The 22009-nt window shown below is 39.7% G+C and overlaps 1 protein-coding gene across 11 annotated transcripts in view; it reads left to right on the top strand.

The window, feature by feature from the left end:
- ERC1 (ELKS/RAB6-interacting/CAST family member 1) overlaps window positions 1-22009 on the top strand; it is a 556187-nt gene that overhangs the window by 473413 nt on the left and 60765 nt on the right. For 6 of the 11 annotated variants that reach the window (XR_010343042.1, XM_064377601.1, XM_064377596.1 and 3 more), the window contains one exon: window positions 18894-19082. Coding sequence is in view for 5 of the 11 variants with exons in the window: in XM_064377601.1 (XP_064233671.1) it covers window positions 18894-19082 (189 nt within the window). In the remaining 6 variants the exon portion in view is untranslated. Of the gene's footprint in view, window positions 1-18893; window positions 19083-22009 lie in introns of those variants that run through there. The other 5 variants (XM_064377603.1, XM_064377602.1, XM_064377606.1 and 2 more) reach the window with 1 other exon arrangement.

Genomic DNA, 22009 nt, shown 5'->3' with positions numbered 1-22009 from the left:
CAATGGTGCGATCTCGGCTCATTGCAACCTCCATCACCCGGGTTCAAGTGATTCTCCTGCCTCAGCCTCCCAAGTAGCTGGGATTACAGGTGCATGCCACCATGCCTGTCTAGTTTTGTATTTTTAGTAGAGACAAGGTTTCACCATGTTGGTCAGGCTGGTCGCAAACTCCTGACCTCAGGTGATGCATCCGCCTCGGCCTCCCAGAATGCTGGGATTACAGGTGTGAGCCACCAAACCCAGCCTTTAGAACATTCTTTACAGGTAAGTTAGAGGAATGTCAATGGGAGCAGGGTGTAGTTGTTTACTAATGTTGGAAGATACCAGATTTCTGTATTTTTAGGGTTAGTCTCTCTTCTTAAACATTAAAATTCTCTAGAACTCAATTACTTTTGGATAACTTGCAGAAATTCCCAGAATTCTAGGATCTTTGCTCTAGACTATACAGTTTTTGCCAAATTTAGACTGTGAACTACAGTAATTCATATAACGTGGTATAGTAATGCATAATACTATTTCAGATTTGAAAGCTCTGTCAACATTATCATAGCAATGGAATGCTGCTTTTATTTCCTAATTCTACTCCAATTTTTCTTACCATGTTCTGTCTTTGTACCTCTAAATTCAGTGTATTATTCTTTTTTTATCTTCATAATTTAGAGTGGTTTGTGACTGGACCAGATTCTGTCTTCCACTTTTTTCATAAAAAGCATTTTTTCTCCATACAAGTATAAGAACCACTGGGATTCCTTCAAAACAGCTGTGTCTGCCCTCCTTCTAGCGCCCCACTAGAACATGTATGTCCAGAGAGCTGCAATGCTGGGGACACTACAGGCAGGTTTATGTATTTTATTCTCGACTAGGTTTTCTCTGATAACTGGACACCAGCCTAGAAGTGTCTCAGACCTGCTTTTACCTACTCTTTGTGTTCTTAAATCCCAGACAAACCCTTCCAGAACTAAATGACCATCAAGACAAAAGTATACTGAATTCCACTTTCCCATTCCAGAAGCTGACAAGAAAGGAGTAGGTCTAACATGTGCTCTCTACCTGGCAGACACTACACATACTGTGTAAATTACTATTGGGGGCCTCCTTTGTGTGAAATCTAGGTGCCTCAATGCATATCAGAACTTTTACATAAGGAAGTTGGATTGAAAGAGAGATTTATAGTCAACAGTAACCACATAATTTGGAAAATAGAAAAGAAAAAGAATCGACCATAATCTCACCACCCTGATGCAGTCTCAGTTAATATTTTGGTGTATCACAGATCAGCATTACTGTTTTTCTTTTGTGGTGTTGTCATAATTGTGATACATGACAATAGTGCACCTATAAATTTCTGTCTTCTATTTTTTTAAATATATTACATCCCACCTATAAAACTGGCAAAATATATTTTCTTTTGCTTCCCCTACAGGGCAGTTGTATTATTTTGAGGGCCCTTTAACTTGGTGGTAAAGAGTACGCTTTGCCCTAAGACCTAATTTGAATTCAGCATGGTGGCTATCTGCCCACTAGTCACTTAACCTCTTCTCTAAGCATCAGGTTTCTCATTTGTTAAATGGCAGTCATAAAACGTATACCAGAGGTTATGGTGAGAATTAAATGTAATAATGTAGTCAGTGCACTCAGCCCTTGGCCTGACATATAGGACATGCTTAATAAATGACAGTGAGGGTACCATTGAGGCAGAGACCTCTTAGGCTACACGAGTGCATTGTAAGTAATTTGGGGTAGAACCTTTCACTTACTATATTTTAAGACATCATTTATAGTGTTTCACAGGTAGATCCTGCATTTCTGTGCTTTCTGTTGAATGATTTAAGGTAACATTGTCCTGTGACTCACTTGATTTATTTCTTAGACTGAAAATTATATAGCATTTTATGTATCTCAGGAACATAGGCACTCAGATCTTTGGGTTCATATCTTAATGATTAGGAGCATTTTACTAATGAAGATCTGTCTTCCCCTATATGTGGTATTATTTGTGAGTTAGATATTCTTCCTAGACAACAAAATATCTTTGTACTTTGCAAATAAAACTCTTCATGTATTTCTTGTTTCTCACACAGTCATCTGAAAATGTGGGGATGCTACAGAGCTTAATAAATATTTATTAAATGAAAACATTGGTCAGTTTTACCCTAAAGTTGCTTGTATGTTATTTACAGTTTTATGCAGTGATAGTAGCTGTTTTTAATCTTTTGGTTTCTCCTTGCACCCTAATAGGTTATCCTATAATCTGATTCCATTCATGTGTATCAGTGTCCCATGCTGATCTTAGCTCCAGTCAATACCTAGTGTGCTTTCTAGAATATTATATCATTCAGTTCATTACTCACGTCCTTCAGCCTATGATTTGACCTTTTTTTATACGAGTTTTGGAAGACAGGCCTGACCCTTGCGTATCATATCACATTTTGATTTTATAGAGTTATGTTGTGGAAGATATGATTCAACTCATATTTGATCTGAAATGTTAAGCAGCAGACTCGTTACGATAGGACTCTGCAGTACTGCTTTCATTAACTTGTCCTCAACTCCCCACTAATTTGTTACTTTCTATACCCACTCTCTGTCTGCAGGATTACTATCTGTTTTGGGTTAAAGGAATATTTTCTTAGACACAAAACTGCATTATCAACCAAAACAAAAGAGCTATTCTCCCTGATGTGTCTTCCTTCTTCTTCTTCCTCATCCTAAGACAACAAGGCAAAAGTTTCCAGCTGGATCTGGCTTGGCATTTCTGGGATAAATTAAATGAGCACACTTGATTGAGGTGTAGCTGGACTGTATCACTGGCTTCCTATTATGCCAGGAGATCAAAGCAGAGCACAAATAGAGGCTTGGTCTATAAAATATTCAAAACAGATGGCTTGTTCTTTTTGGTGAAAATTCAGGTTTTAAGGCAAAACACTTGTTAGCAAGACTTCATTTCTTTTCATTGAAAGATAGTCACCACTGAATACATACCACTGTTTCTTCCTGAATTTCAAGACTAGGATCACAAATTTTTTGCAGAAGGAGGGATTTGGCAAGCCTAGAAAGATATCAGACTGTCTGGGTTTTCATGTGAATATAAAATAGGTTATTACAATTTTGCTTTTGGCATTCTAGAATCAAATGAAAACATCTTACATTTGGTCACATAATCATTTTGTTGTTGGGTCACTATTTAAAAATCTAGTGTCATATTGTTATATCTTCTAAGAATTGAACCAGGATGTTTATCTCTGATTTCATGTTTTAAGTGAAAAGTACATTCTCTACACTCCTTTATCATTTACATCTGAGTCCTCAAGTTTATGTAGAATAATTCTGTAAGTGTGATATAAAACTGTTATTGTTTTGGCTTAAACTGACTGAAATGAGAAATAAGATTAATTCAAAAATATTTTGGGGACATCTACCATGTGCCTAACACTGCATTAGGTACATGGTAAAAAATACGTGTTTCAAGACATTGAAACAAATGCTAAATGATGGATTTCTCCAACAGAAAAAAATTATACAAGATGCAATAGAAAAACCCAGGTCTCCAAAGAGATTCAGGGGTTCACAGAGAAGGTGACACTTGAGCTAACTCTTGAAGAAGCAATAATAGGCATTTGCCAGGCAGAAATAATTTTAGACAAAGATATTTGCAAAGATACAGAAGCATAAACAACATAACAAATTTAGTATATTCTTGGTAGCTCATTATAGATAGTACTTAGGGTGTATATCAATTATATTTTGCAACACAACACATTACCCCAGAGCTTGGCAGCATAAAACAACAATAAATGATTTTTATCTCAATGGTTCCTATGTGTTAGGAATTCAGCAGCAGCTTAGCTGGGTAGTTCTCACTTGGGGTCTCTCATGGGACTGCAGTTATCTAAAACCTTCCCTGGGGATAGAACAGCCAGTTCCAGGGTTGTGCACCCACAGTTTGTGCTGCCTATTGGGAGGAATCTTCAGCTCCTTGCCATATGGAACCTCTCCTTAGAGCTGCTGGATGTGGTGACATGGAGGCCAGCTTTACCCAAAATGAAAGGTCCAAGAATTGAGAGCCAGAAGGAAGCTGCAATGCCTTTTATGATCTAGAATTATAAGTTACATATCATCACTTCTGCAACATTCTGTTCCTTAGAAGTGAGTCACTTAGACCATCCCTCACTAAGTGGGGTATTAAGGCTTAGGCACCACTTTTTGAAAGAAGGAATGCTAAATAATTTTCAGGCTTATTTTTTAAATTACTACAGGATGTCAGAGAGGGAGAAACAAGCCATTAGGTGGGTGCAGTCAGCTGCAGGTGGATCGTGAAGATGTTAGCATGCAATCTGTAGAGGATGGACAGGTGGAGAAGGAGGTACACGGGGCAGTGTACTGGAAACAAGACAGCCAGTTCAGAGCTTACTACTTTATCCTGGAGAGTGGTGCCAAGGGCCTAAATGGGTGCAGTGATGAAAGAGTTTAGAAGTGAGAATATGTGCATTATCAAGAAGCTCTGGTTCTTCTAGGGAATGTCCCAAATGGTTTCCAGTCTCTCTTGGTTTAGAAAATAGAGAACACCATCTGAAAGCCCAGTTATAATTCAGAAAGTTAACTTGCCCACAGGAACTACTCAGGTAAAAACAATGAAATAAAGCCTAAAAATTCTGTAATCAGTCCAGGGAAGAACCACGACCTGTGATGTGCTGATGCTGACTGAGAACTTAACTCCTGGTCATCTTTGCAGATCAAGTCACCTCAGGATTTTGAACTTCTCATTTAGAAAGTTAGGCAAGGGGAAGAGGGTAGATGATCTCTGAAATTCCTTCCATCTTTTATATTCTGTACTCAAAATAAGCACAGGATGCTGATTTGATCCAATTAGTGTTTTAGACTTGTCTAACCTTGAGAACATTTGACCCAGTAGAAACATTTAACCTGTTCAGAGATATTTAATTCAGGTTATACCAATGTCAAGGAATTTTTACTGTTTTCTGGAGCTGAAACAAAGTTAACTTAATATCTTGATCAATTTATACATGTAGTTGAAAATGTTCAGATTTTTAAATTTTCTTATACTATTGAATCATTTTAATTAGTGTCAGTTCTTTTTCATATTTGAATTGTATGATTTTATTTATCAGAGTTTTTTGTTTCTTTGGTTTTTTGTTTCTTTTTGAGATAGAGTCTCACTCTGTTACCCAGGCTGGAGTGCAGTGACACAATCTCAGCTCACTGCAACCTCTGCCCCCCGGGTTCAAGCGATTCTCTTGCCTCAGCTTCCTGAGTAGCTATGATTACAGGTGCCTGCCACCATGTCCAGCTAATTTTTGTATTTTTAGTAGAGGTGGAGTTTCACCATCTTGGCCCAGCTGGTCTTGAACTCCTGACCTCATGATCCACCTGCCTAGGGGATTTCAGGCATGAGCCACCACACCTGGCCTATAGATTTTACTAATTATAACTTCCTGCAACTGTCAGTTTTTGTTTTATGCCTATTGCCAAATCCAGTGTTCCATTTAGCCAGTATTTTATTTTGTGTTAATATTATTTTTGATACAAGTAATTTTCATTGTGAATGGATATTTAAGATTGTAATTATTATTTTTTAAAAATAATCTGTTAGAAAATTATAAGAATTTCTTCTTCAACATTATATTTAGCCTATTATCTGAGATTGGTCTATTGTGGAAATTGGCAAACATTTTTTAATGATAGTAAATAGTGTATAGTTACACTTTCATTTTTTGTTTGTTTTTGAGACAGGGAGTGCAGTAGTACAATCGCAGTTTACTGCAGCCTCAACCTCCTGCCCAGTCTCAAGCAGTCTCCTACCTCAGCCTCCTATGTAATTGGGACTGTTGGTATGCACCACCTTGCCCTAATTTTTTAAACTTTTTATAGAGATGAGTCTCCCTGTTTTGCCCAGGCTGGTCTCGAACTCCTGAGCTCAAGTGGTCCTCCTACCTCAACCTCCCAAAGTGCTGGGATTACAGGTGTAAGCCATCAGGCTCAGCCTATAGTTATGCTTTGCAAACTATGTACTTCCTGTCAAAACAATTTAACTCTACTGTTGTGGTGTGAAAGCAGCCATAGGCAATATGTAAATGAATGAATGAGGCTATTAACTAATAAACTTTAGACAGAGCAACTCGTTCCAGGTCTCCTACCTAGAATGTAACCTTGAAATCAAGCCATACAGTTTGTCTCCAGAGCCCATGCTCTTCACCTCTGTATCACTCTGTAGTTCTGCTCTGTTGCACAGAACTATCAATACTGTGCAAAAATATCATAGCACATAACTGATACAAATCTGTCTCTAGTGAGGGTAGCCTCTGAGTTAAAAAAACAAAAACCAAAAAAACTTTTTTCACCGCAGTCTCTGAAGTTGAATACCCAGTCATTAACATGATGTCATCAGCCAAAGAGCCTGCATGCTCCTGGCTCAACAGTGTTTGGCTGGGTCCTATTTCCGGCTATAGCCACAGCAACCACATTGCCTTCCCTGGTAACTAAAGGATGGACTACTATGTCTGCATCCACTGTAGTACTGTAAGGTGCTGTGATGCCACAGCAGCTGTTGCCAAAGAAATGTTCAGGTCGATGCAATTATTAGTTTTTTTTGTTCTTTTTTGTTTGTTTTTTTTGTTTGTTTTTGAGACAGAGCCTCGCTCTGTCTCCAGGCGCCAGTCTGTAGTACAGTGGTGCAATCTCAGCTCACTGCAACCTCCACCTCCCAGGTTCAAGCAGTTCTCCTGCCTCAGCTACAGGTGCACCACCACGCCCAGCTAATTTTTGTATTTTTTAGTAGATACGGGGTTTCACCATGTTGGCCAGGATGGTCTCAATCTCTTGACTTCGTAATCTACCTGCCTCGGCCTCCCAAAGTGCTGGGATTACAGGCGTGAGCCACCACGCCCAGCCAGTGCAATTATTAGTTAAGATTATGAGATGCAGAAGATCACCTAAATTAATTTAATTCCAGGCTAATTTAGAAATTCCGTGAGGGAAGTAACTGACATTAGAGCAGATAAGGGCAAGCATCCAGGCAAACAGCTGCACTTTCCTAGAAGGTACAAGTTGTAATTGTTCGAAGAGATGGCAGGATGTAGAAGTCCTAGTTCAGATGAGCCTGGCTTCAGCCAATCAGACATTTTGTAGCTATATGCACATGTGTGTTTTAAATAGCATGTTAACCTGATGCTTTATTCTTGTGTACAGAGATACATAATCATTGAGACAGAATGTGTTAATGAAATCAGGGGAAGGTAAAAACCTTCACGTACATAGAATGTACAGCACTGAACTCACAGGTAGTCTCAGGCACACACACCCACCTTAGAATGGCTTTGCAGTATTCCTTGAAATGCTGCATCTGAGAAATGATGTAAATGGTTTGCTAGCTAGAAGATTATTAATTAGAAGTGTATCTGAGCAATGGCATGAGATTTTATTGCTTAAATGAACAAGATGGCAGAGGCTTTGCTCCCTGTGGCTGGTCCAACAAAGGTTTTCTATTTCCTGTCAGCCTCATGCAAGAAGATTACAATTGCTGAAGCCCACAAGGCAACTGAGTATGGAGAATTCCTCAACGCTGTATGTTGTGTCTAATTTGGCAGACTGCTTAAAGCATAGAGAGAGCTATTTCTTCTGTTAAAGTAGGAATTGCTGTTAATGTCTGTGATATCGAAAGTATACTCCCTGAGGCTGAGGCTGCAGTGAGCTGTGATCACACCACTGCACTCCAGCCTAAGCAACAGACTGAGACCCTGTCTCAAAAAAAAAAAAAAAAAAAAGACTTAGAATTAATCATTTCACTCTTTATTCTGTTTCCTACTTTCTAAACACCTTAGGTACTCAGATTATATAAAAAAATGTGATCTTCATCCTTTGGACTTCCTCACTAAAATTGGATGTGGCTTCATTTGTGCAGCTTTTTTTTTTCTTTTTTTGAGACAGAGTCTCGCTCTGTTGCCCAGGCTGGAGTGCAGTGGCATGATCTCGGCTTACTGCAACCTGCGCCTCCCGAGTTCAAGCAGTTCTTCTGCCTGAGCCTCCTGAGTAGCTGGGATTACAGGCTCCCGCCACCCCGCCCAACTAATTTTTTGTATTTTTAGTAGAGATGGGGTTTCACTGTGTTAGCCAGAATGGTCTTGATCTCCTGCCCTCATGATCTGCCCTCCTTGGCCTCCCAAAGTGCTAGGATTACAGTCGTGAGCCACCACGCCCGGCCACAGTAGCTTTTTTATGAGTACTAAAAAGTGGCACTGGTATGAGAGCCTGGGAGATTAACAAATAGATATATGAAGATTCTATATAAACTTAACTTTGGGTCACTTTACAGCTGAACTAGGAGCCTGCTTAGTCTTTACTGACTCATGTAGTTTCCCGTGCTTCAGTCTAGATGTATACACCATGTATCCCTTGGAACTTCCTTCTGTGGCCTGCCTGTGCCCCATTTTTTCACTTGCCAGTACTCTGCTATTCCCTCATGAGGATCAGTCAGTTCTGTCAAATGCTAGGGTTTGTTCTTTCTGCACATTTCATTTCCCACTTTCCAGTGGGGCTGCCCCACTTTGCCACTACCCTTCAGAACCAGTTCGTGCTTAATAATCTTGTTTGTAGCAGAGGGAATCAGGGCACATGGGTTCTTCTTCCAGAGATGAGTGATACATACGCACAAAGGGTCGTCTGACTGGAAATCCTGAGGCTCATCATGGTCCACGCTGTTTAATCTTGAATTCTCCTGGATGTTAACTTAAAACATCAGCCACCATTTGTAGGATCTCTGGTATTTACCATGCTGAGCCTCTTTTGTCATTGTCAATTTTATATCCTCAAACAATAAAGCTTTGCTTCAGCATCCACAACTGTTAATATTGAAGTGGTGATGACCATCAGAGTTTGTGTTGTGCTAAGCAATTTAGCATTTTGAGAGAGAGAGTAATTCAGTGACTGCATGGGTGGTTTTATTCTCAAATAAAGGAAGTTGGTAGAGAAAGCAGTCTTTCTCATGTTTGTTTTTCCCAAGTCTTTTTTTCCACCCAAAGCCTGGATTACTCCCAAGGTGAAAGGGGTGATGTCTGGAAATCGTTAATTCATGGGATTTGTTCATGGTGTATAAAATTTTCAGAAAGAATTTGCTTTTTAAATATGATTTCCTGATTGACTATAGCAGACATAAATCCAGGAAGTACAACTCTGTCAGAGTAGCCAAGATCCTTATTAGCTTCTCAGATGTATGAGATTTTTTTAGTGCATGTGTGGAGTGGAAGAAAAGAGTCTTCCCGTGGGCAGGTTGGACAGAGAGAGGAGAAGTAGGAGAAGAAAGGAAGAGAATAATAGTACATAGACACAAAGCAAAGGTGCTAAGGTCAGGGGAGGCAGCTGTATATACCCATGGCTTTCCTGGAATTAGCTGCTGTGCCCCTGAAAAAACAGCTTTACTTCAGTTTATAGTACTGAGAGCAAGAAGCTAGGGAGACACCCTTAGTGCCTTCTGTCCTGGTATGTTTTCATTCTTGAAGTGCTCTTTAATAATATTAAGAAACATTTCCTCATCCTCTTGGTGATACAAAGTTCTTGTGCCACTATTTTCAGAGAAAACTAAGCTATACTAAGCTGAAAATATTGGCTGAAGGCCCTTTTGCTCAGATTTCTCCTCCCATCTGGACTTCGTGCCCCCATGCATTCTTAAACACCAAATTACAACAATTTCTCACCTGTTACAGTGAGAAACAGTTTTCTGGTTGTTTCCAATGTTAGCATTAAGAGATCAGATTCCTGGCCAGGCACGATGGCTCACACGTATAATCCCAGCACTTTGGGAGGCCAAGGCAGGCAGTCCCATGAGGTCAAGAGATCAAGACCACCCAGGCCAACATGGTGAAAACCTGTCTCTACTAAAAATATAAAAATTAACTGGGCATGGTGGTGCCTGCCTGTAGTCACAGCTACTTGGGAGGCTGAGGCAGGAGAATCACTTGAACCTGGGAAGCAGAGGTTATAGTGAGCCGAGATTGCGCCATTGCACTCCAGCCTGGCAACAGAGTAAGACTTTGTCTCAAAAAAAAAAAAAAAAGATCAAATTCCTGTATGTGACTTTCCTTTCTCCAATGAAAAGATGCCCATTTCTGTTATTTACACACAGCTACAGATACATTTATAATTTCCCCTGGATTTTGGGTGATACCCATCTCTTCTTCCCTGCCACCTGTGCCCTCTTAGGCTGTGTTCTTGTTAAGCACTCTAATGAGAAGCCATGTCTGCCACAGGCTCTAGACGCAGAATGAGACCCTCAGTGGCTGTAGCCTATCTGTGAGCACTCAGTAGTAGACTTATATCTGCATAGTCTATTGTGTTTGGTTTGACACTAGAGTTCAAATAATAAGGTGACTAATGGCAAATTGTCTCTGCCTACTCCTCCACCCCTTCCATGTACAGACAGATGGACAGACACAAACACACACACATGCCCTCTTAACCTGACCTTGAAATAACTGCCACTCACAGACATCTCCTCCAGAGACTGGCCTGTCTTTGGGAACCTTTGTACAGATAAGCTATCAAATCTCATAGTGACTAGACGATCATACTTGGCTCTTCTTTGTAGTCCACGGACTGAAAAGGAGCCAGTAAACGTGTTCCTCATAATTTCAGTTCACATCTTTGTTACGTTGTTCGTTGTTTATTGAGATGCTGTCAAGGTCAGGAGGTCCCTTTTGTTTAACCTGGGTAACTTCGCTTGCCCTTCCCCTCCACTCTCAATGCCATAGGAGAGAAAGGAGAAAATATAATGTGATAATGAGGTTATTACACTGTTTTGCCCAGTAGGCAACAAACATATTGCTGTTTTTCAGATCCATCTGTCTAGCAGACATGTAATAATGCCAAAAGGTGCTGTTGTGTTTGACTGTAGCAGTTATAGCAGGGCACATGAGGTACCAGGCCTCAGAGGGTCAGAATGGAGTGAGAGTTATCAATTTCAGTGCTTACATGTTTACACAGTCATGCAGGGAGTTACAAGCCACCATTTTTCCTTGAGGTCAACTGCCTACCTAGCTTTTCCTTTGAAATCCAGCATCAGTACTTGTTGGGCTTGCCTGCTCAAAAACTATGACTGTCTCTTTGCCCTCTTTTGCTTCATGTTTCTTCCACATGCCTAGATTTTATTCCCTTAATGTCTCATTCATAAATCTGTAGTCCTGGAACTGTACAGTAGGGAAGCCATTCATATATATATATATATCTCTGAGTGCTAATATAGAGAGCATATATATATAGAGAGAGAGCACTTCCCTTTAACTCCCGTTTTTCACTAAAACACGAGTGATTTGTTGTGGAGAGGCAAGCCTCAAGCCAAGAACCGAATTGAAAATGTTTTCTCATCTTTGTTAACTCTTAACAGCAAGAAAGAGTTTTGGAACACATTTCTGCTCCTGGAATTTCTGAGTGCAGCAGTAAGTGGCATTCTGAGTGGCTTTCTTGACTTCTTGATTCTGGTTATCTCATTGACTTTTAGCAGCCATCCTTTCAGGGTGCATACTGTATGTACCTTTGATGGCTTGGTTTGTAATAGCTTCTATGCTTCCTCGTAGCATTGTCTTCACCCCATTTCTATGTGCTGTCCTCATCTGTATATACATGTTAGCCCACCTGCTGGTGAATGACCTGGTTTTAATATATCTTAAGTTTCCAAGCACTAAAGCAAGTATAGAGATGCCTACAGTCTTGACATCCTTTGTAGCATATGAAGAGATACATAGATACACTCAACCAGAGATGTCCTTCCTTCACCAGTGGGCAAGCCCCTAACAGTCTGCTCCCTATGCACATCCCTTAGATTTCATTTGAGTAGCATTTGTTATAATGCATAAGGTAAAAGAGATTTTAACTGAAGGAAGATTGAATAGGCAGAATGCAGTTAGCAGCTCTATAGCAGCTATATAGTTGAAATAAATCTTTAAAGATTTATTTTATTTTGAACACTGTTTCTTATCTCCTTACAGCTTTGAGGATATAATGTTTTCTCTCCATATCAGAGTCCAGAAATAGAGGATGTTTTGTTTTGTTTTGTTTGCTAGAGTGGTAATGCATCCTTAAAGAAAAATTGGCAACAGATTTGTGAGCTGTAAAACTAAGAAGAAATGATCATTTGTTATTTTCAAGAATGATTCTCACGTTTCTTCACATTTCAAAACCTATAATCTTTTGTGGTTTTTATAGGCACACTTACGCTTTGACAGACCATAAAGCCCTTTAAAATCTGAAACCTTTGGAGCAAGTTTCTGCTTTTAGAACCAGATATTTCTATTAGTAGTGAGATTTCTGATTAACATTTATTCATCTCAGTGACCTAGTGGTCCCTGGACCCGAACTCCTAGTAGCAACTGAATTACAAGATTTTCTGACCTCTTCTTTCACAAAATAGCAGTGCTTAAATGAGAACGTAACACATTGCTCCAAACCTTTGTGACAAGGCTTGACACACTATTCTCCATTTTCCTGACCCTGACATACATTATTGACCAAGAAGATATCTTACTTATTGAGGGTGAAGACTTTGAGGCAGACTTAATGAATTTTATTTTCTTGCATCTTTTCAGAGTTTAGCTCTCAGCTGAGACCTCTGGAAAAGAATGCCATTCTAAGATAATATTTATGTGAAGTTAATCTGTTAGTTATTTTGGGACTTTCTTAATGTACTCTACATTGAGAGACAGCAGTGCAATGATAGTCCAACAAGAAATCAAAACTACCACTAGCATTTACGCAGTTAATATATGGACAGTTGAATGTGCCTCTGAAGACTTCAGCAGGTAGGTAAAAAGAACAAAAAGATTTTGTAGCCACTTCAGGGCTGTGAGCTAGCCACAGAAGAATCATAGTAGACCTAAGAATAATTAGCCAGGAAGACAATATGTGATCAATAAATGTTAGCTTTAAAAAAATAATGGCATCTTTCAGGCTGGGTGCAATGGCTCACGCCCCTAATCCTAGCACTTTTGTAAGCTGATGCAGGAGAATCACATGAGCCCAAGAGTTAAAGACCAGCCTAGGCAATATTGTGAGACCCTTTCTCTATAATAAATTTAAAAATTAGCCAGGTTTGGTGGTACATGCCTATGGTCCCAGCTACCTGGGTGGCTAAGGTGGAAGGTAGGAGAATCGCTGAGCCCTGGAGGCTGAGGCCTCAGTGAGCTGTGATTGCACCACTGCTCTCCAGTCTGGTGACAAAGCAAGACCTTGTCTTAATTTAAAAAAAAAATTATTATAAAAAATGACATCTTTCAAAGGACAAAATAGTAGTACCCCATGAGCAAATACCTTAAGCCTCAAATAATACTCAGTACTTATTCATCTAATCTTTATGAGGAGGCTTCTGTGGCTAGCTCACAGCCCTGAAGTGGCTACAAAATCTTTTTGTTCTTTTTACCTACCTGCTGAAGTCTTCAGAGGCACATTCAACTGTCCATATATTAACTGCGTAAATGCTAGTGGTAGTTTTGATTTCTTGTTGGACTATCATTGCACTGCTGTCTCTCAATGTAGAGTACATTAAGAAAGTCCCAGAATAACTAACAGATTAACTTTCCATAAATATTATCATCTTAGAATGGCATTCTTGTTCGAAGGTCCCAGCTGAGAGCTAAACTCTGAAAAGTAGAAGATGCAAGAAAATAAAATTTATACCTCTCAAAATGAGTTCTTCGAGTAACTATCTGGCACAGAAACAGTAGAGTGGGAAGAGAAAAGCAGGCCTATTGGACAGAACTTTCACACTGCACATTTCATCCAGGTATTGAAGTCACATGGCCCAAGAAAGTATGTTTAGATCTCATAGATAAATGAGTTGCAGAAATGGAATGCTGTAGAATCTTCTGTTACTATTTGTATTGAATGACACAGGAACAACTTATCTGTCTTCCTAAATAACATTAGTTATCTAACCTCACTTAAGTGGAAACTAGGTCAAAATAAACACCTTTGGAAGATTACTGGTCTTGTCACTATGCCATCAAATGCTGACCTCTGAAACCTGTTAGAGAATCTAATGCATAAAAAAATAAATCTTTATAAGATGAAACAAAGTTCTTAGTACTTAACCAAAAATATCTCATCCCTTTTTATAATTTAAATTTCCTTAACAATTTTGTAAATGTAACATTGAGGCCATATTGACATTTTGGCATCGTATTTGGTACAAGCAAAGGTTCTTGTGAAAAGTTCATTTTTTAACTTCTTTTTTCCTAGTGCAGAAAAATATATTTAACTATAGTTCAGCATAGCTGTACAACCAATTTGGCCTGACCACATATTTGATAATTTTTAGTATGACTCCTTGCCAATGTATTGAGGTTGTATGTGGAAAAAAGTTATAACTTAATGGGTCCTATAAGGCATTCTCTTTCTACTTGGCAAATGTCCCTCTTCCCTCTTGAGATTAGGCAATGGCAGTTCTACCTTGTGGGAAACACAGTTTCTTTTCTAAGTGGCCTGCTCAAATTAGATAGGGAGAAAAAGGAAGAGATAAGGGCATTTCCCACATGATTGACATGGTTCATGTGTTCCAGAGAGGCTTAAGTAGTTTTTTTATAGATAGATTTGGGGACGATGCTAGCTGGGCAGTTCCATATGCTTTCACAAAGTAAGCTCAATAGTTTTGTTTTTAAGACATTTCCCTTTGACAGGGGAAGAAAATAATAGATACTCTAGTCATTGCATAGAATGAGGTTTGTTTGTTTTGTTTTGGAGTAAGAGTTTGTATTTTTTCTTGATATATCCTAGTTGTATATATTTTGGGAGTGTATATGGTATTTTTATACCTCTATACAGCATAAATGATCAAATCAGAGTAATCTAGATATCTGTCACCTCAAACATTTATCTTTTCTTTGTAAAATGAATTTTTATCCTGGATAAGCTATTTAAAATTCCATTCTTTCCTCTTTTTTTTTTAAGTAGAGACAGAGGCTTGCTGTGTTGCCCAAGCTGGTCTCAAACTCCTGTCCTTAAGCAGTCCTCCTGCCTCACCCTTACTTTTTTCTTTTTTTGTGACAGTCTCACTCTGTTGCCCAGGCTGGAGTGTAGTAGTACAATCTCAGCTCACTGCAACCTCCACTTCCTGGGTTCAAGCAATTCTCATGCCTCAGCCTACTAAGTAGCTGAGACTAACAGGCACATGCCACCACGCCCAGCTACTTTCTGTATTTTTAGTAGAGACGGGGTTTCACCATGTTGGCCAGGCTGCTCTCAAACTCCTGACCTCAAGTGATCACTCACCTTTGCCTCCCAAAGTGCTGGGATTGCAGGCATGAGCCACCACACCCAACCTCAGCTTTATGGACTCTGAAATTTTTCAGAATATCAAATGCCATCATGTTTATTTAATCAATTATCCTTCAGCATAAAATGAATTTAAATCATTTTGATTTTTTTGGTTTGGTTTTTTGTTTGTTGGTTTGTTTGTTTTGAGACAGAGTCTCGCTGCGATGCCCAAGCTGGAGTGCAATGGCAAGATCTCGGCTCACTGCAACCTCTTCCTCCCAGGTTCAAACAATTCTCCTGCCCCAGCCTCCCGAGTAGCTGGGACTTCAGCACGCACCACCATGCCCAGCTGGTTTATGTATTTTTTTAGTAGAAACGAGGTTTCCCCATATTGGCCAGGCTGGTCTCAAACTCCTGATCTTAAGTGATCTGCCCACCTCAGCCTCCTGGAGTGCTGGGATTACAGGCGTGAGCCACTGTGCCAGGCCGAAATTTATTTTTTATTAAGAATAAGGGCCTAAAAAGTCAGGATCCCTAGTCAAAGTAGTAGTTGGAGTGAGCTTTTAAAATTCCATTTTACTATAAGGAACTTGACCTTCTCAATATGACCATTTATCACATTGTCCCCTTCTTCATGGTCATACTTTTTTCTTCCAGTTTGTCAATCAAAAATAATTACCTAAGATAATCAGCTCTTTCAGCCTTTGCAGCCCAGATGTGGCATTTGTAATGGCAGCTGTATACACACAAACATACTTGTGTGCACTAAGAGAATGGGAATAAATTGCACAAACCCAATGAAAATCCCAAAAGTGATTTTTAAAATCAATTTATCTGTGAAAGAAGATAGAGAAAACCAAGCTTTTAAAAAATGAGGAACAGAATAGGGATGAATTACCTGGCATCATGGAGGATATAGTAATAGAACCATGATCAAACTGTTTCGTCATTGGTGCACAAAGCGTATTTGCAGTTAAAATAATGTTACCTTTAAAGACTGCACTTAGAATTCTTTTTAAATTTTCCACAAGCAGTGTGTGTGTGTGTGTGTAAATCTGTTGCCCAGGCTGGAGTGCAGTGGTGCCATCTTGGCTTACTGCAACCTCTGCCTCCTGGGTTCAAGCAATTCTCTAGCCTCAGACTCCCGAGTACCTGGGATTACAGGCACACACCACCACGTCCAGGTAATTTTTGTATTTTTAGTAGAGACGAGGTTTCACCATGTTGGCCAGGCTGCTCTTGAACTTCTGACCTCAAGTGATCTGCCTGCCTTGGCCTCCCAAAGTGCTGGAATTACAGGCATAAGCCACCATGCCCAGCCACAACAAGTATATATTTATGCTCAGAAATAAAATACAATATTTTTGAAAGGTTGGCATTGTTTGCCAAAAGCTATCCAACTTCCCCACTCTAAATTCTCTGCTTGATTGAAACATTCTCTTTTTTCTGTGACAGGCTGTGTTGACATCCCTGTCGTAGGTAGGAAATTCCAGCACAGAACTGGTACCAGAAACCTGCTGATTAGGAGTCTCTTCTAGAGGCCAGGAGCCTTTCACAGCAGCACTTTGGTGTTTATCCTTTATTCTTAGAGAGAGAGAGAGTTTTAAAAACAAAAATAATGCTGGCCTAGCACACTGGCTCACGCCTGTAATCTCAGCACTTTGGGAGGCCAAGGCAGGCAGATCATGAGGTCAGGAGATCAAGACTATCCTGGCCAACATGGTGAAACACCATCTCTACTAAAAATACAAAAATTAGCTGAGTGTGGTGGCACATGCCTGTAGTCCCAGCTACTGGGGAGGCTGAGGCAGGAGAATTGCTTGAAGCCAGGAGGCAGAGGTTGCAGTGAGCCAAGATCACGCCACTGCACTCCAGCCTGGCAACAGAGCAAGACTCCATTTCAAAAAAAAAAATTATAATGCTAAATTGATTCATTTTCTCTGGTTTGTCTAGCCAGACTCCAGCTTCTATGTTATTTTATACTGTATAGACCTAAACTGAACTCTGATCTTTTTAGTAAACTAAAGATTGTTTTAGCCACTAAGCTCTTGCTCTTTATTCTCTCTTAATTATTTCCTGGAAATAATATTAGAAACAAAGGAAATATGCTGTATTTATTATGCAGCCATTGAAAACATATTTTCAGTCATATATAATGCAGTGAACAGTACTCACAATACAATGTTAGTTAAAGAATGTGTCAAACGAAATGTGAAGTATGATACTGTTAGAAGCTGATTTATATAAATTTATTAAAAGACTTGGCAGAAAAATTACCAAAATGTCACAAATGATTACTTCTTGATGGAAGTGTATGCAGTTGTCTTATTTCCTTTATATTTTTCCTTTTTCCCCAGCGTTTTGGAGTAAAATGTATATTGTTTTTATAATAAAAACATAAAACTATATTTGCTTAAGGAACTCTTACTTAAAAAGAAATAACGGAAGGTGACAGGAGCAGTCCTCTGAGGGGGTCCAAGGAGGAATCACTGTTACTGTGGAAAGTAATACCAGGCCTTGCTTCTGTTGACTTGAAGATTATTGAGCTCCCAATTCATTAGTTAGGCCAGAGGTGTCCTGTTGATGAAAATTGCCAGGCTGGTGACATGCAACAGGTGCAGACCTCTGTAGTGTGAGCCCTGGGAACACACTGAGAACTGCCAGCGTTTTGGCAGTGCTTCGCAGTGCTCACAGCTGCTATGTGTCAAGCAGGTGCTGCTCTAACGCTTCAGTGTTCTGTGATGTGAGGTCTGGCCCCACTCTCTTCCTGAACACTCCAGGCTTTGACCACTTCCCAAATACCTGACCAGACTATTGTCACGAGAGCTGTCAAATGAAATCCTGGGTCAGGAGTCATCAGTCATTTAGTGCGCTTCCAGAAGGAATCAAAGGAGTAACTGTTCATGCAGGGTAAAAGAAAGAGAAAAGAAAAAATGGAGAGCAAGTCTGTTCCTTAAGAAAAACACAGAACCAATGTTACAACTAAGAATTTTAAAGTCCTTGACTGTGAGTCAGGTGTTTGGTGTTATATAAGGATTTATCAGTCACTGTTTCAGAAGAGTATCGGATAACCTCTGTGAAATGAATGAGGGGAGCATAAGCCAGGATGAGGCAGAATTCATAATGAGTTCCCTCATCACATCTCTTGGCCAAGAAAAACATGCACTTTCTCCAGAGATGGAATTTTTCTTCCATTCCAGGAGGTGGAGGAACATTTGAAGTATATGTAGTCCAGGATTTCAGATGAGCAGCTTTCACCAGCAGTTTTTTGTAATTCACTCATACATAAGTGAAAAGAGAAATTGTGAGGTAACTGGAGTCTTTCTGTATCAGGAATAGCATCTCTGTAAAAACAAATCAGTCCTGTGCTTAATCCCTGCCTCAATACAAAGCTATCCTCTAGTGTGGATATATTAAGCCAGCATTCTCTTCCTGTCTCCCAGAAGGGCAGCTGGGTGTGACAGCACAAATGTGTGACACTGTGTGACAATGTTTCTATAATCTTGAAGATTTCAGTAGTGATTAGAAGAGCTTTAGTCTCTGGTCAATTTTCTTTTACTTGGGAGGCATAAAGAATATTTGAGTCCCTCATTTCAGACTGACCTTGACTTTTCTTATTGTTATGATTTCTTTTGCCTTAGATCATCCAGCCCCTCTTAGAACTTGACCAAAATAGAAGTAAATTAAAGTTGTACATTGGACACCTGACAGCCCTCTGCCATGACCGAGACCCTCTGATCCTCCGTGGACTCACTCCACCAGCTTCCTATAACTTGGACGATGACCAGGCGGCTTGGGAGAATGAGCTGCAGAAGATGACCCAGGGGCAGGTGAGCCTCTCACTCATACTTTGACAAGAGCTTGTGAAAATCCATTTGCTATGTAGGTTGATGCAGTGGAGCTACCTTGGGGAATTCCATGTTCAGATTCAAGATTTTGGGGTGGTGAGGGGTTTCCAGATACCATTTTTTTAATGATTTTTAATTGCTTTTTTATTGTTTTATTTTTTTAATTCACAAATTAAAAATATATATTTCTCATGTACAACATTTAATTTTGAAATGTTTATCCATTGTGGAATGGCTGAATAGAGCTAATTAACATTTGCATTACCTCGTATACTTTTCATTTTTGAGTGTGTGTGTGGTGAAAACAGTTAAAATCTACTCTCAGCAATACGTTGTTAAGTGTAGTCAGCATGTTGTACACTAGATCTCTTTTTTTTTTTTTTTTTTTTTTTTTTTGAGACAGAGCCTTGCTCTGTCATCCAGGCTGGAGTGCAATGGTGCGATCTCAGTCACTGCAACCTCCACCTTCTGGGTTCAAGCCATTCTCCTGCCTCAGCCTCCCAGGTAGCTGGGACTACAGGCATGCACCACCATGCCCTGCTAATTTTTTTGTATTTTTAGTAGAGATGGGGTTTCACCATGCTGGCCAGGCTGGTCTCAAACTCCTGACCTCAAGTGATCTGCCCACTTCAACCTCCCAAAGTGCTGGGATTACAGACGTGAGCCACCAGATCTGGCCAGTTGTACACTAGCTCTCTTGAACTTATTCCTCCTTGTCTAATTGAAATTTTGAAACCTTTCAGCAACATCTTTCCAGCCCCTGGTAACCACTATTTTCCTCTTAGATTCAAGATTCTTGACAATGAATAGTCTTCAACAGATATTTGGAATTACGTTTTGAGGGAAATACCACTCAATTCTTGCCTCAGTGTAACTTACTCAAGTATCAGGAAGGGCTGATTCATAAGGGAGAAGGCTAAGGACAATCTGTTAACATTGTCATAAGTTATTACATAGAAGTGGTAGCCACTGAAGGAAGGTCTGAGTAGTTTAGGTTAATCCCATGTCTTAGTCCATTCAGGCTGCTAAAACAAAGTAGCACAGACTGGGCGGCTGATAAACAGCAGACATTTATTTCTCTCTGTTCTGGAGGCTGGTAGTCCCAGATCAGGGGCCCCAGCATGGTTGGTTCCTGGTTCCTTTTTCCCTATTCCATTCTGCTGATCTCATGAACTAATCACCTCCCAAAGGCCCACCTCCTAATTCCATCACATTGAGGGTTAGGATTTCACCATATGAATTAAGGAGAGGAGGGTAAACATTCCGTCCATAGTACTCCCTATACTACATTTTCTGTTTACTGTCACCTATAAAAATCCAGTGATTATTTTTTTTACATGTTATGATTTTTATTTCAATAAAGACAGGGTAATACTAGCCTGGAGACAAAAATCAGGAATAAAAGAAACAGAAGACAGGATGAAGATAGGGATAGAGTACAGACATGGAAAGGGAAGCAAAGAAAAAGTGGATAAACACTGAGAAATAGAAAAAGAGAAAAACAGGTCAGTTTTTAAATTTAAAGCTCCTTTTGCTCCTAGTTTACTGATAGAGGTCAGTGATACTCCTTACCCCTTTCAGACTTAATCATACCAACAGAAGTCTAAAGAAATGCACAGATGTTATAAACTTACTAACACTCTTCATCAGAACTTTGAAGCTATGCACTATTTCTAGCTAAATACTTTCTATTTCTTAAATATTGTTTGTTTACTCATGGTATGTGAAGGTAAATTGTATTTAATACAAAAATTCCTGTGGTATGATATTAAAGATAACAGTGACAACCCACAAGTCAAGAAATGCAACCTGGTGAGACTTAGAGCTGTACTTTCTTTCCCGTGATGTGGATATTGCCTAATAGTTCATAGACATATTTCACAGCCCAACTAGTTATCCAAGGCACCTCGTTTATTTGATGTGAAAAGATAAGACCTACTTCTCAAATTTAGCATGTTGCCATAGGAATTTTATTTTCTTCTTTTTTTTTTTTTTTAATAGAGACAGGGTTTCACCATGTTGGCCAGGATGGTCTCGATCTCCTGATCTCAGGTGATCCGCCCACCTCAGCCTCCCAAAGTGCTGGGATTACAGGCGTGAGCTACCGCACCTGGCCCAGGAATTTTAATTTCTTTCTTTCTTTCTTGAAAGAGGAAAAAAATGTAAAGGACAGTATTAAATTCAGTGAGGTGCTGTGGCTTACACCTATAGTCCCAGCTATTCAAGAGACTGAGGCAGGAGGATTGCTTCAGCCCAGGAGTTCAAGGCTACAGTGAGATATGATTGTACCACTATACTCCAGACTGGGTGGTGAGATAGTGAGACCCTGTTTCCAAAAATAAAAAAAAGAAAAGAAAGGAAAAAAAGAAGGACCATATTAAATTCCTAATAGCTCCTTTTTATATTGATAACCATATAGTAAAAATGTAGTGGAAATAAATAAATATATACATAATTGCAATGCAATCAAAAGCCCATCGGAAACAGGGCCCATGGCTATTCATTTTAGAGACTTTTGCTTCAGAATTTTGCAGAAAAACAGTGCTTCTTAAAACCAGTGCTGCCAGGCACAGTGGCTCACACCTGTAATCCCAGCACTTTGGAAGGCTGAGGCAGGAGAATCTCTTGAGCACAGGAGTTTAAAACCAACCTGGGCAACATATCAAGATCTCGTCTTTACAAATAATTAAAATTATCCAGACACGGTGTCACATGCCTGTAGCCCCAGATGCTCAGGTAGCTAAGGTGGGAGGATGGAGTGAGCCTGGACAGTCATGGCTGCAGTGAGCTGAGATTGTGCCACTGTACTCCAGCCTGGGTGGCAGAGCAAGACCCCATCTCAAGAAAAAAAAACCTTAGTGCTTCTTAATGTATTAAAGTTTAACTGGCATTAAATTATTGCTTTGTAA

Source organism: Aotus nancymaae, unplaced genomic scaffold (genome assembly GCF_030222135.1).
Source record: "Aotus nancymaae isolate 86718 unplaced genomic scaffold, 86718_ANA_hifiasm-v0.15.2.pri h1tg000016l, whole genome shotgun sequence".
Lineage (NCBI taxonomy): Eukaryota > Metazoa > Chordata > Mammalia > Primates > Aotidae > Aotus > Aotus nancymaae.
This window is presented reverse-complemented; position numbering and strand designations above follow the sequence as displayed.